Below are 14,782 nucleotides of genomic sequence, written 5' to 3' on the forward strand. Positions count from 1 at the left end.
GCAGATATTAACAATGCCCCTTCTGAGGTCCTCAACACAGAAGTTAAAGAAGAAATGCGTGGTGAAAAAACAGAAGAGTCAAACACTGAACGAGAGCTAGAGAAAGAGTCTGAATCTGATCAAGATGAGAAGGTGATTTGGGAAAAATATTTGATACAATTTTAGTTAACTTTTAATGTCTTTTTACTACTTATCTTGAAATAATATGCTAAAATCATTCCTAAAAAATATCCCTGTTTACATCAAAGATTCGCAAGGAGACAAAACCATTTTAGAACACTGCAGAGAAAAGTTGCAGCATTGTACTGTAAATTAACCAATTCTATTTCATTACCGTTTTCAATTCCATCACTCTGTCTCAAAGACTATTCAGCAGAAAACTGATAGTGGTGGTGATAGACCTGAAACTGCTGAGCCTGAGCTTGCTGATCCCATACTATTGACTTCCAGTCAAGATGGCGCTGATTCCAAACCAAACGAGCGAGAGGAACAGCAAGAGAAACGCAAAACACCGTCCCCTGACCCTCCAGACCAAGACAAGAAGGTGATGCTGCCGAAACCGATGTGGTGTGCTCTGTGTGTAAAATTGATGCTCTCATGTATTCAGACTGAGGATGATTGTGTTTTTTCATGTACTCAAGATAAGGATTAAAAAACAAAGGCGATTTCAGCTGAAGCAGGTTTGATGGGACTGAAAGAGAGGAGAACAAGCAAACAGCACCCAGTGAGATCAGACTACCATAGACATAGAACATACTGTAGTAGTCTTATCACTGAGTGTACTATTGTGAACATGTACAGTATTTCTTAATAAGTAAAGGAGGAATAATATACACAGTCAAATCAATGAGTGTTAATTTAACTGAGTACATTCTGAGTACATTTTTACACTCAGAGTTTGCACACCTGTTTTCACTGGACAGGAGAGGGACTGCCAACGTTAAAAAACATCTTCATTTACATATCAATTTATTGAAGTGCCACTTTTGGTCAGCTAACCTTAATTGGGCAACTCAGTTTGCCGTGACAGAAAGCCGAGGTCATGTTGACCCATAATTTAACTGATTCACTTTCCCATGTGATGTCTTACTAGATACTTGACAAGCCAGAAACCACTGAACCTGCTGATTCCATCCCAGTGGACTCAACCTCTGGCCCAGAAAGTGAAGGCCTCAAACCAGCTGAGAGCCACTCTGGGGAAGAGGAGACTGGAGAGACGGAGAGAAACACAGGCACGTCAGTATCAGACACACAGGATGCAGAGAAACCAAACTCTCCTCATCACCAGGTGCAAGAAAAGGTGGTTATTTGAATATGGGTGTGATCATGAGAATGATGCATTAGCATACAAAAATGTTTGGTCCAGATAGTTCAAACCAAAAATACCTTCATCCCTTGAGATTTGTATGACACAGCAAAAGCAGGTCCAGAATAAACAGTGTTTGAGCACTTTGAGAAGTAGCAATGAGTAGCCACACAGCACAATACTATAAAGCCTCATTTATTCTTCATCACACGGCCGTCTCAGAGTCTCATTGTCAGCTTGAAAATAGCTTTTTTTTCCAGCGAGAGACACCACACCGTTGTGCAATAAAGTATAAATTAGGCTTAAGGAGACAGAAATGCAGGACACATTGGATTAATGCTTAACAAAAAGTACTTTGATGACTGCATTCTCAGAAAGTAGACATGCCCCAGACAAGCAGGGCCACTGATAATGCTCTACCGGACCAGAATGAGACACTGACAGATGGGACAGCTTCAGCCGAGGGACCACTGATGACTTCTGACAAGGAAGAGGGAAGGGAGGAGGTAGATGACCACAGTACCCTGCACCAACTGTGAACAGTTGAAAAGAACATACAATACTCACGATGAATGACTTCTAACCAGCCCGTGTTTTGTTTTTCCAGAAAGAAGAAAATGAAGGTGTATGAAGATGCAATACTAAAATGTTGTTTTGTTATTTGTACACATTACATAATTCATAATTTATAAAAAATAAGTATAACGAAAAAACATCACATGGATGCACCTGGGACGTATCATCAGTGTTGTAGCCTGGGGTCATAGGATGTTTCGGGTCTCGCAACATACACCCTCGCCCAGGTGACCCAGCCAGGGTTGATCAAGCCCCGACTTACGTCCCAGGTAGCTACCCACGGTCAGTCCTAAATAGGGAAAGACAGGGCCACTCAATACGCTTGTCCGAAACTACTCTGCCAGGAATGGGGGAGAGGAGAGGCTCTGGTACGTGGAGGGGCTAGGCTCTGTGGGTGGCCTCCTGGCCGGGCTCCTCCTCCGTCTCACCAGGTCCAGGACCTGAGCGTTGCACCAGACTCCCCCGCTCCAAACATTTCATTCTGGTGTGATGGTGTCTTGGCCCGTGGTGGTACTGCAGGCTCCCTTTGCGGCTTGCTTGAATGTAGAGCCATATGAAATCCGTTTTATTTTTTTCCCAATTCCGTTTTATTTTTTCCCAAATTCTGTTTTTTCCATTTTAATATTTCTGAATTCTGTATTTTGCGTTTTATGCTCATTTTTACCATAAAAAAAAGTGTCTGGTAAGTGGAAATGAATAAATGTTCAAGATATAACAGTCCATACATGGCCCTTGTTGTGTTATACGCAAAAATGTTCCCAAAATAATTCGGTGACTTCGGTCTGAGCATGCGCAAAATGGCGTCGCGCATGTATTATTGTTTCTATCGTCTTTCTAAGACTATTTCTAGTGGATTTTACTGTTTATAAAGTAGGATGTGGCCATGCAAAATGGTGGTGTCCCGTGGATTTGTAAAAATTCGCGGTAAAAAAAAATATTTTACCGCGATTTTTTTTTTTTCCCAAATTCTGCAATATTCCGTGTTTTATTCCAATTCCATTTTTATTGGTCATTTCCGCGATTCCGTCCGCGATTCCGTTAACACGGATTTCATATGGCTCTACTTGAATGGCCCTCCTACAGGCCTCACCGTGGATTTGTTGGGCTTCTTCCTCACGGAAGACACAGACTGGGGCGCCAACCCAAACTGCTCCCGGATGCCGTCTACATTCCGGCTGTCACCCGTCTCTCCGGTGGTCACCAATCTATTCCTGGTTGTCACGTAGTCTATAAATTCCTATGAGCCACTATAAATAGAATAACTATAACGAAAAAACATCACATGGATGCACCTGGGACGTATCATCAGTGTTGTAGCCTGGGGTCATAGGATGTTTCGGGTCTCGCAACATACACCCTCGCCCAGGTGACCCAGCCAGGGTTGATCAAGCCCCGACTTACGTCCCAGGTAGCTACCCACGGTCAGTCCTAAATAGGGAAAGACAGGGCCACTCAATACGCTTGTCCGAAACTACTCTGCCAGGAATGGGGGAGAGGAGAGGCTCTGGTACGTGGAGGGGCTAGGCTCTGTGGGTGGCCTCCTGGCCGGGCTCCTCCTCCGTCTCACCAGGTCCAGGACCTGAGCGTTGCACCAGACTCCCCCGCTCCAAACATTTCATTCTGGTGTGATGGTGTCTTGGCCCGTGGTGGTACTGCAGGCTCCCTTTGCGGCTTGCTTGAATGGCCCTCCTACAGGCCTCACCGTGGATTTGTTGGGCTTCTTCCTCACGGAAGACACAGACTGGGGCGCCAACCCAAACTGCTCCCGGATGCCGTCTACATTCCGGCTGTCACCCGTCTCTCCGGTGGTCACCAATCTATTCCTGGTTGTCACGTAGTCTATAAATTCCTATGAGCCACTATAAATAGAATAACTATAACGAAAAAACATCACATGGATGCACCTGGGACGTATCATCAGTGTTGTAGCCTGGGGTCATAGGATGTTTCGGGTCTCGCAACATACACCCTCGCCCAGGTGACCCAGCCAGGGTTGATCAAGCCCCGACTTACGTCCCAGGTAGCTACCCACGGTCAGTCCTAAATAGGGAAAGACAGGGCCACTCAATACGCTTGTCCGAAACTACTCTGCCAGGAATGGGGGAGAGGAGAGGCTCTGGTACGTGGAGGGGCTAGGCTCTGTGGGTGGCCTCCTGGCCGGGCTCCTCCTCCGTCTCACCAGGTCCAGGACCTGAGCGTTGCACCAGACTCCCCCGCTCCAAACATTTCATTCTGGTGTGATGGTGTCTTGGCCCGTGGTGGTACTGCAGGCTCCCTTTGCGGCTTGCTTGAATGGCCCTCCTACAGGCCTCACCGTGGATTTGTTGGGCTTCTTCCTCACGGAAGACACAGACTGGGGCGCCAACCCAAACTGCTCCCGGATGCCGTCTACATTCCGGCTGTCACCCGTCTCTCCGGTGGTCACCAATCTATTCCTGGTTGTCACGTAGTCTATAAATTCCTATGAGCCACTATAAATAGAATAACTATAACGAAAAAACATCACATGGATGCACCTGGGACGTATCATCAGTGTTGTAGCCTGGGGTCATAGGATGTTTCGGGTCTCGCAACATACACCCTCGCCCAGGTGACCCAGCCAGGGTTGATCAAGCCCCGACTTACGTCCCAGGTAGCTACCCACGGTCAGTCCTAAATAGGGAAAGACAGGGCCACTCAATACGCTTGTCCGAAACTACTCTGCCAGGAATGGGGGAGAGGAGAGGCTCTGGTACGTGGAGGGGCTAGGCTCTGTGGGTGGCCTCCTGGCCGGGCTCCTCCTCCGTCTCACCAGGTCCAGGACCTGAGCGTTGCACCAGACTCCCCCGCTCCAAACATTTCATTCTGGTGTGATGGTGTCTTGGCCCGTGGTGGTACTGCAGGCTCCCTTTGCGGCTTGCTTGAATGGCCCTCCTACAGGCCTCACCGTGGATTTGTTGGGCTTCTTCCTCACGGAAGACACAGACTGGGGCGCCAACCCAAACTGCTCCCGGATGCCGTCTACATTCCGGCTGTCACCCGTCTCTCCGGTGGTCACCAATCTATTCCTGGTTGTCACGTAGTCTATAAATTCCTATGAGCCACTATAAATAGAATAACTATAACGAAAAAACATCACATGGATGCACCTGGGACGTATCATCAGTGTTGTAGCCTGGGGTCATAGGATGTTTCGGGTCTCGCAACATACACCCTCGCCCAGGTGAAGTAAAGTATTATCTGAAAGGAAATGAGTATGTGACTTTCTTCACGCAATGTATAAAACATGTGTAGGCTACATTTGATGCATTAGCTGGACAAATCAAATTATTTATATATATTTATAGTTTTATTAGGCCTATCTGTTTTTTAACAACAGAACATTATAAAATAAATAAAAAGTGCCTCCTTCAAATCTGGAATAACTACATTACACAATGCACATTGTCTTGTAGGCCTACCTGGACTGGAGCAGCTAAATCAGGCACCTTCAAGAATTATGTTGGGGTGATTGTCAGATCTATGTTTGTATAAATATGTTTGAAATTAATCAATAATGGACTTAATACATTTATTAATTTGGACTTTGGTTTATTATTAGAGGTAGGGTAAGTGCATTTCAAATTAAAATAAGTGTTAAATAGCCCTATATTCTGATAGTACTCATTTTACTATAGTGTTTGTTCAGTAACAGGAGTCTCCATGTCTCTCTGGCTCCTTATTAAACAGAAAATCAATTTTCAGGTCAGGATACCAATTTTATCCAATCAGGATAGAGAACTCTGGCATGACACAGATTAAACAAGTGAAATGGAAGTGACGACACAAAGAAATGAGCAGACAAAATTGGAACTGGAACACTATAAAAATGAAGCTGATAAATGTGTACTCTCTCCTGATTGGCTGAACATGTGTCACCTATACCTGAAAATGTATTTTCTGTTTATCAAAGAGCTGGAGAGATGCTGAAAAAACACTCTATAGTCTATAGCAATGATTACTATCAGACATGGTGTAAAGTAACAAAGTACATTTACTCAAGCACTGTACTTAAGTACAATTTTGAGGTATTTTTACTTTCTTCAGTATTTCCAATTTTCAATACATTTACTTCTACTCCACAACATCTCAGAGGCAAATATTGTACTTTACTCCACTACAATTATTTGACAGCTTTAGTTACTGGTTACTTTGCGGATTTAGATTATTATCACAAACCATACATTAACCACTTCAGCCCTATATACCCAATATATATTTTGACCATTTGAAAATAGCCAATCTTGTGCTTGTAGATGGCTATTTTCAAAAGATTTGTATACATTTTTAACTTTTGAAATGGGACATTCTGCACAATGAGTACTTTTACTTTTGGTAATTTGAGTATATTTTGATGCCAATATTTTTGTAGTTTTACTCAAGTAAATTTAGATTACCGGATTGAAACAGAGTATTTCTACATTGCAGTATTTCTACTTTTACTTAAGTAAAAAATATGAGTACTTTCTTCCACCACTGCTATCAGAATAGACTCTGGTATGAGTCCCTGAAAGAGGGCAAAGGGTAATGCTGTGTAATGCTTCATGTGACTAGTTTCCAGTGATGGCGTCACTCTGATTGACCACAGCTGAGTCTAATCAAGGGGCATGTGTTATTTTTTACCGAGCGATCTGTGTTGTAAATTCAATTGCTTCTCTCAAAGCTGCAACAGAATGTATTCAGCGGGCGAGTTGTGAATTTGTTCGACATCTTGGTGGATTTGACTCATGCGCTAAAAGATGGACATTCTAGTCCGCGCTTTGGGCGCAGTTGGCTCCTTTGTTGCCAGTGTTCTTAATAGTTTAACCAACATGTTTCTGACACCTCCCCTGAAGGCCACTCTACAACATTTAGAAGAGGCCAACCTAAAAACTTTGAAAGGAGGTAAGTGCATTTCTTACAGTAAATCCTGACTGTTCACACTTAGTTACCTTCTGTAGGCATATTCGAATTAAGATGAATGTTCTCTGAAAAAACGTACAGTGATGATGTGTATATATATATATATGTGTGTGTGTGTGTGTGTGTGTGTGTGTGTGTGTAGTTTTGATGGTATGCTTGTCCATTAAATGTTATACCACTTTCAACCTTAGTCTCCTATTTTGGGCGTGTCAACATTTAATTATGTTCTTTTCAAAATGGACCCCCCTCCCCTCTCAATTGTTATGTATGTATGTATGTATGTATGTATGTATGTATGTATGTATGTATGTATGTATGTATGTATGTAAATTACATATGTGTGTGTGTAGATAGTATAACAGATCTGTAAGTATAATAGATCAGTAAGCACTAAGCTCACATGTTCAGATCTTGTAGATTGGCTATTTGTCATACAACTTAAGGCTTATTGGTTAATCCCCTTTCACCTAATTTCTTGTCAGAGGGAAATGCTTTCAAGGCCAAATCTCTGTGGGAGAACTCTGGTGCTGTAATCATGGCTGTAAGGCGGCCAGGATGATTTTTGTGCAGAGAGGCAAGTACACTTTTTATCTACAGTATGTTGAAGCCTATGTATGTATGACCTATTTGTTTTTTTATAGGATGGGGAATTGGGATACTGTCTGGATTTGCCCCACATTTTTTTTAAACGTATCAACTGTTTTGTATTCCTCCTTCAGGAGGCTGCAGAGCTGTCCTCTCTGAAACCTCACTTGGAGCAGCTTGGGGTCCCTCTGTATGCCGTGGTAAAGGAGGATGTTGGCACGGAGGTCCAGAACTTCAGAGCATTCTTCAGGGGGGAGATCTTTTTGGATCAGAAGGTGACTTTATACTCCAATGAAAATGTTTTATAATTATTGTTTGGGCAGCACAGATACAGCAGGCCTGTATTTTATTTGAATGCTTTTTGTACAGTTCACCATCTTGCCTAGTCATAGACATGCTTAGATGGATACTTTAGTGATGTAATTTCCTCTGGAGGATTACCGATTCTGTCTAGTCATGGCCAGAGCCAGATGAGATAGAAGAGTTGCATCAATGACAGGTCAAGCACTACAGGTAGCATAGTTCATGTGTCACGCATGCTTCATCAACACTCGTATGAGGATTAAATGTTTGGAACTATACAGGAGTAGCGTTTGGAACTATTGGTTGCCCGATGGCAAGCGTTACTTCTGCATTCTCATCTCTCAGTGCACCAAAACAAATTCCAAATAAACTTGTTTTTGGCAATACATTATTGAATATTGCATACACATGATCCGTCATTGCTGTGAAACTTGAGGCCCAATGGATTCAACGGAAATGACACTCGATGGCTCTGGTCATGGCCATTGTCTGGGCCCAATCCGAATCCCAACACTATTGCTTGGTAAAATAACTTACTTTGATTCAATACGTTTGGGAATACATTTTTAACTCCCTTGTTTGTCTGCTCTCTTGTAGAGGTGTTTTTATGGGCCCCGTGAGCGGAAGATGGGTCTGCTGGCGTTACTCCGTGTGGGAGTGTGGCTGAATGGCCTGAGAGCTTTCAAGAATGGCTTCATGGGAAATGTGTTTGGGGAGGGCTTTGTTCTGGGTGGGGTGTTCGTCATTGGGCCGGGACTGCAGGTAAGCCATCTGAACAGTTAGTTCTGTGAATTATTAATTGGTTATATAATGACAAAAGTGTTGTTTACTAATTGCTAATAGTCAATACAGTGTTATTGATGACATTCAGGCTTTACTTGACTGTGACTTGCCCCAGCACCCCACATTGATGTGGAAGTAATTCAAGTTTTCGTTTCCACTCTATTCTCATCCAGGGCATTCTGCTGGAACATCGGGAAATTGAGTTTGGGGATAAGGTCAACATTCAGGATGTCTTCAGAGCTGTTGGGAGAATGCAACAGGAGCTTGTGCCTATAGAGGGAAAATAATTTGTTCCTGCAAATAACCGCCATCAGATTGAAAATTACCTAGCCTTAATAATCCCCTCATGAGGACTGATAATGGTGCATCTTCAAAAAACAGAACCATACAAAGCATATTTGAAAACAAAAAGTTAATCTAAGGAGCAACTGTGTACTTGAATCTGCAGTGTACAGAAGACACTCGACTTGTTTTCTAGGGCATTGCTATCATTGGAATTCTGGGATTCGTATTCTGCTGATGGGTGAATGTGTTGTAAGGGGCTTTTCTGGATGTGTTAATGAAGGTCTGTCTCTAAACTTGGAGGGGTCAGGCCTGACGCCCAACATCCGTTTTTTTCTTATTTCTGTGAACTCATTTCAGTTATGCTCTCTCAGGAGCCAAGAGGCCTTGGCTATTGAACAATAAAGATGTCTTTTTTGTAAGTTATTACTCTGCTTTGTCGCCTCTTAAGAAATGGCGGAATTTCATGTTTTGTTACTTGTTCCAAAACAAACTAGGCAATCTTGTGAGTCATCTAGCTTGTGGGAGTTTTCTTAAAGTTTCTCCTAAGTGCCCTCCTGCTCTACATGACATTGCACTTGAGCCTGTCGGCACAGGCTCAGACCCTAACGGCAATAAAGTGAAGATTATTGAGGAATAAACCGCATATCTGTGTCAACCTGTTTTAGTCTTGTACAAAGTTTCTTTGGGACATAGCAAATGCCAAGGCAATATGTGTGCTGTAATGTTATGCATTGGGTAAATTAAATGTTAGGAAAAGTTGAATAGGAGAGCTTGTCAGTACTAACACATTTTCACAGCTTTGTAACAAGTCTGTTAAATAGATTTTATTCGTGCTCTCACTCAATTTTAAGTATAGTGTATTTATGTACACTTTTCCTACTTTTAAAGACGATACGACCAGTTTTGTTTTGTGCAAGTGTAGTGTAACTGTAGCTGATAATTGCTCATGTTGAGGGTGTAGTCATTTCCTACAGTGTATCTGCAACTGCCCTTAGAGGAAAGTTTTGATAAAATTGCAGAAGTCATCCAAAAGTGACACCACTCTAGTGATGCCTTATCAAGGATTCTGGTGACATTTTCTAAGAAACATAAGCTAGTGTGAAAGATTTTCTGAGTCACTCTGTTCTGCTTGGTAACGGCTTGATCTTGGGTCGTTATGTGTAAAAGCTTTGCTATGAGATGAACGCCATGGCTTAAGCTAGTGAAAAAACAAATAATGATGTACTGACTGATATTTCCTCTGTTTTTTATAGTACTGCCTTCCTTCCTGGAGGTGGAGCTGTTTAACTTGTGGTCTCTGGGTCTGGGGGCTTTGGTTACTGTGGCGGTTACCCTTGTCCTAGCCAACACTGACTTGTTCTTGACGAAGGAGGTCCCAGCTTCTCTGGAAGATCTTGAGAATTCAGACCTCACCACAACAGGAGGTTATTCATTCCAAACACAATCTGAATAATAAGGTTTACTCCACTTACTGTATGTCCAATAGAAGGTTTTAGTTTTAAGTAAAATGAATGGTCTATGAATCTATATGACCTTTTTACAGCATATGTCTGCAGAAGTCTAGTCGTCATTAGTGTGTGTGTGTGTGTGTGTGTGTGTCTGTATGCACCTAATCTCACAAACCACTGAACCGACCAGCACCACATTTCTTGGGCACACTGCCAGTAGGCCACAGAAGTATAAAATGAATATTCACACAGGTTTTATGCTTTTTGAAATATTTAACTTTAATTCTATTATGAAACTATGGAAGTCATTGGGACTGATCGGTCTGAAATCTTGCCCAAATCTAGAGTCATATTTCATAGACATGTCATTGATGAGATCACAGGCTGACCACATGAAGTCCTAGATGCACATTGGAGCCACGCCGTTCCCATGTTGACCCCGACCGAGATCCACATGATTCCATTATTTTAAACCTAATCTATCCATGATAAGAGCTTATTCTGAGCAGGATGTCATGACTCATGAGGAATTGATGCAATCTGCTGTTGATGAGTACTATTGATGTAAATACCTGATGTATGATTTGTTGTGTGACTCTAGATGGGAAGACGGTGAAAGGTCGCACTCTGTGGGAAAGGAATGGAGCCGTCATCTTGGCAGTGAGGCGCCCTGGATGATCCTTGTGCAGAGAGGTAATCTGAGTGTGTGCACTGCACATAGATGCACTTTAATGTGCGTGTCAGAGATGATGCTGCCCTGGCTGATACCATTCCAAAACTCAGCCTGCCAGCATAACATTGTGACTTCATAACCTCATCATGTTTCCTGTATGCCATTGTCTTTCACTCAACAGCAGACAGTGTGCCATTGAACAAAATAACATCTACAGCTTGACTACACAGTGGTTAGAATGAGTCACTGGCCTTCTGGATTTGAGATTAGTTTGGTAGTTTCATCATAGCATATCTTTGTTCTACAATGTCCTGTTCTACAATGAAAACACCCACATTGATAACCTGTGCGATAGACTGACTGCAGAAGAAACTTTACTTTCCATGGTGATAGAGGCTGTATGGAGTGAGCATCCAGGTCATGGTGATGTTCTACCCGGCAATCCTTGAGAACATTAGATAGAATTACAGCATGGTTTGCCAACAGTGCAATTGAAAATCTATGAAGGTAATAGGGAAGGAAGACTATGAGCCCATGCAGAGCCTGTACAAATAGGCGGTTATGAAACAAGCAGAAAATCTAATTTTAATTTTGGCATTTAGCAGATGCTCTTAATCCAAATAATTTTACATTAAGCAAGGACAACACAAGATAATACATCAGATGCATAGAAATAATCTTTGCAGACCCTCAACCCATGTGCAAAATCTTAGTGCAATAGAGCAGTGTGCAATAAATACACAAGCACTTTAGTTCTATGCACTTTTGCATTTTCGTTTTTTTTAAAAAAACGTCATGTTTGTGTGTGTGTGCATGCATACAAATCAGGTGTTGGTATTTGAGGTATAATGTTCAATGTTAAATGAAAATAAGGACTGACTGAAGAATACTGTATGGAGAGCTTTGGTCCTATTATTGCTCATGCTGTCCGAATATGTACACATACAGAACATTTTTTTAAATGGGAGAACCCTTGGCACAAGAATACACCAATATTCAGAAATAATCTGTTACTTATAGGTCATAGACCCATAACGTTTCATCAATGGCAAAGGTGGGGCATTAACATCCTTCCAGACATGATGAGCAATGATGGACTTATGTCATTCCAAGAACTCAAATCAAAGTTTAATTTGCCTGGCTCGTCATTTTTCTTTTATTTACAGTTACTCACTGCAATGCGTACATATGGAGTGCCTTGGAAGGATAACCTTCCTAAGCATCCAGTAGTCGAAATAGTTACTTCCAATATCACCAATGGTTTTGTCTCATGTTTATGGAGAATTACAAAGTGTTGAATACTTTCATGGGGATTACAACAATATGGAATATAGATTTGAAAGACCATGGACGTAGATTGGAGGAGAGTGTGGAATAACATTGCCATAACGTCCCGCAATTATAACCATCAGATGATTCACTATAAATTGATACACAGATTGTATTTAACTCCAAGAAAATGTCAACTTCAAATGGTACCAAGCCCCTTATGCACTTTGTGTTCATTGAAAACCGTGGGCACATATATGCACATGTTCTGGGAATGTCCCAGAATCAAAATATTCTGGTCTAAGGTGGCCAGTAGTATCAGAATTGTTTGAGGTTGAGGTTCCATGTTTGCCTCAGATTCTGTTGTTAAATGATGATTCTGCACTCTCCTTACCAGTCACTCAAAAAAATGATTCTTTGCTGGAGTTACTGCTGCAAAAAAACTCCTTGTGTCTAGGTGGAAACCCCCACATTCCCTTTCTGTTAAAAAATGGAAACTATCTTTTCTGATTGGTTCTGGTTGGAAGTGTCAATTGCAAGAGCAAATGGGGCCAAAAGGCAATCTATCGATGCACTCATGCATGCTGTAGAAAAGGTCAAAGCGCACTTATAATTTGCTTGCATTTTTATGTTGTCATCACAAGCCTGTATATGTAGTCATTGTATTTTGTGGAATGTCTTTTCAGTTGTAGTCATGATGGAACCAATAGGAGGTGGGATTAGGGAGGGTAGCCCTGTGTACAAAAAAATGGAAATAAGTTACAGGACGTGTAGGTGGGTGATTGTGGATGTATACGTGCATGTGTTCTGCACACATGCAGGCAACAAATATGTATTGTCCTACTGTCCGTGCACTGTAAATCAAATTGCTGAGAAAAATGGGTTGCTCTTGTAAAATGAACAATAAAAATATGGTCACAATTTCTTTTTAAATAAGGACTGAGTACTGAGTGCTGATTTGGATTGGTCCTTGCTCAGTCTTTGAGTGTATTCCGTGAATAATAGCTACACACTAATTTCTCCATGACATTTTCCCCCCTTTTCTTTAAATAAAAAAAAAGATAAAATAAAAAAACTATATTAGATAACAACTTGCTGTCCCCATCCCCTTGTTGATTCAAAAAGATCATCCACTTTTTGTGTCCATTCCCTGTCTTTCCAGGAGGCTGTCTTCTTTGAAACCTCAGCTGGAGCAGGTTGGGGTCCCTCTGTATGCCATGGTGAAGGAGGACATCGGCACGGAGGTCCAGAACTTCAGAGCCTACTTCAAGGGGGAGATATTTTTGGATCAGAAGGTACAGGGGTTAACTAGCACACACAGTAGAGGGCCTATCTCTCCTTTTTTTCTTTGCAACTTTTCACCCTTTTCAGTTTGACCTTCTTTACATCCTTCCCTATAATTCCTCTGTCTGTTTGTCCACCCACAAATGTTGTTATAATTATTCTTCTTTCTGTCAGATTGTCATTTTCATTTTCTAATTTACAGGGATGCTTCTACGGGCCTAAACTGAGGCGGATGGGTCTGGTTCTCGGCCTGGCTCGTCTAGGAGTGCTGCAATACTTGGTCCGTGCCCAGAAGAAAGGTTACCACGGCAACAAAAGGGGAGAAGGTTTCATTCTTGGTGGGCTGTATGTGATTGGAGCAGGAAAACGGGTAATCCAGTTTACATCTTGTTCCTGCTCATTTTCCAAAAAGGTTTATCCGGTATACAATTGAATTCACTTTTTTGGGGATTTTATGTTTGAAGGGAGGCCTGCTGTATTGTCTGTTATTATCCCAACTAGCTTTGGTAATGGTTTTCTTTTCTCACTCAGGGTATTCTGCTGGAACACATGGAGAAGGAGTTTGGTGACAAAACTGTGCCTTCTACTATTCTGGAGGCTTTGAGACAAATTCAGCTGTAACAGCGATCAGAGTTACTGTAGAATGTGCGTTGTTGGTTGCTGGGTTACTGGTGGTGTGTTGTTCTGAGTTGATGTATTCATGATGGTCTGTGACTAAACAACTGAGGGAGCAGACCTGATGCTTAACACCTCACACAATGGCACAAAGAAAGAAACAAGCATGTACAAGAAATGATGCATTATAGTGACATACACTGTGGAAACCTGATTACTGGCATGGAAATATCACAGACTGATAGAGGGTGTAATGGGCAAATTATCTGTGTCTGTCTGTCTGTCTGTCTGTCTGTCTGTCTGTGTGTCTGTATGTCTGTGTGTCTGTCTGCCTGCCTGCCTGCCTGTCTGTCTGTCTGTCTGTCTGTCTGTCTGTCTGCCTGCCTGCCTGCCTGCTTGCCTGCCTGCCTGTCTGTCTGTCTGTCTGTCTGTCTGGGTATGCATATTGAGCAATGATCATCACAAAACAATCGTGAAATAATTCAAATAACTGCTGCCAATAAAGTATGTGTTGCTTTCCTGCAAAACCTTCTTTTGAAATGTAAAGTTTTAGGCTGCATATAAACTACAAAATGTTTCCTTCCATGAACATGGTGAACGTCACGCAAAATGACTGGCACATGTGCCATCCACTTAAACGGTAGGAAACAATCCACCATTCAGCAGAGCTGAAAGGCGGACCTTTGGCAGTATCAGAAATGTCTCAGGTGCACCAGGTCATTTTACACAACATGG

The 14,782-nt window shown here is 42.2% G+C and overlaps 1 protein-coding gene and 1 pseudogene across 2 annotated transcripts; both read left to right on the top strand.

Annotated features, from left to right (window-relative positions):
- The first annotated feature begins 6,624 nt into the window (after positions 1-6,624).
- Positions 6,625-9,184, top strand: LOC311059982 (peroxiredoxin-like 2A; annotated as a pseudogene). Its single transcript, XR_014602919.1, has 5 exons — positions 6,625-6,784; positions 7,285-7,376; positions 7,522-7,662; positions 8,288-8,452; positions 8,647-9,184. The product of XR_014602919.1 is annotated as a peroxiredoxin-like 2A (transcript).
- Positions 9,185-10,825: 1,641 nt separating this feature from the next.
- LOC311059772 (peroxiredoxin-like 2A) lies at positions 10,826-14,107 on the top strand. Its single transcript, XM_084077822.1, has 4 exons — positions 10,826-10,910; positions 13,314-13,443; positions 13,635-13,802; positions 13,964-14,107. The coding sequence occupies exons 2-4, from the start codon at positions 13,366-13,368 to the stop codon at positions 14,051-14,053; spliced, it is 336 nt and encodes a 111-aa protein (XP_083933948.1). The 5' UTR covers positions 10,826-10,910; positions 13,314-13,365; the 3' UTR covers positions 14,054-14,107.
- The last annotated feature ends 675 nt before the right edge of the window (positions 14,108-14,782 follow it).

Source organism: Gymnoscopelus microlampas, assembly GCF_963454915.1.
Source record: "Gymnoscopelus microlampas genome assembly, chromosome: 14".
NCBI classification, from domain to species: Eukaryota; Metazoa; Chordata; class Actinopteri; order Myctophiformes; family Myctophidae; genus Gymnoscopelus; species Gymnoscopelus microlampas.

Bases quoted from the DNA above. Each gene is read 5' to 3' on its own strand.
- LOC311059772 (XM_084077822.1), top strand. From the start codon at position 13,366: ATGGTGAAGGAGGACATCGGCACGGAGGTCCAGAACTTCAGAGCCTAC. The intron at 13,444-13,634 runs GTACAGGGGTTA...TCTAATTTACAG, and splicing joins AGATATTTTTGGATCAGAAG to GGATGCTTCTACGGGCCTAA. The intron at 13,803-13,963 runs GTAATCCAGTTT...TTTCTCACTCAG, and splicing joins TGATTGGAGCAGGAAAACGG to GGTATTCTGCTGGAACACAT.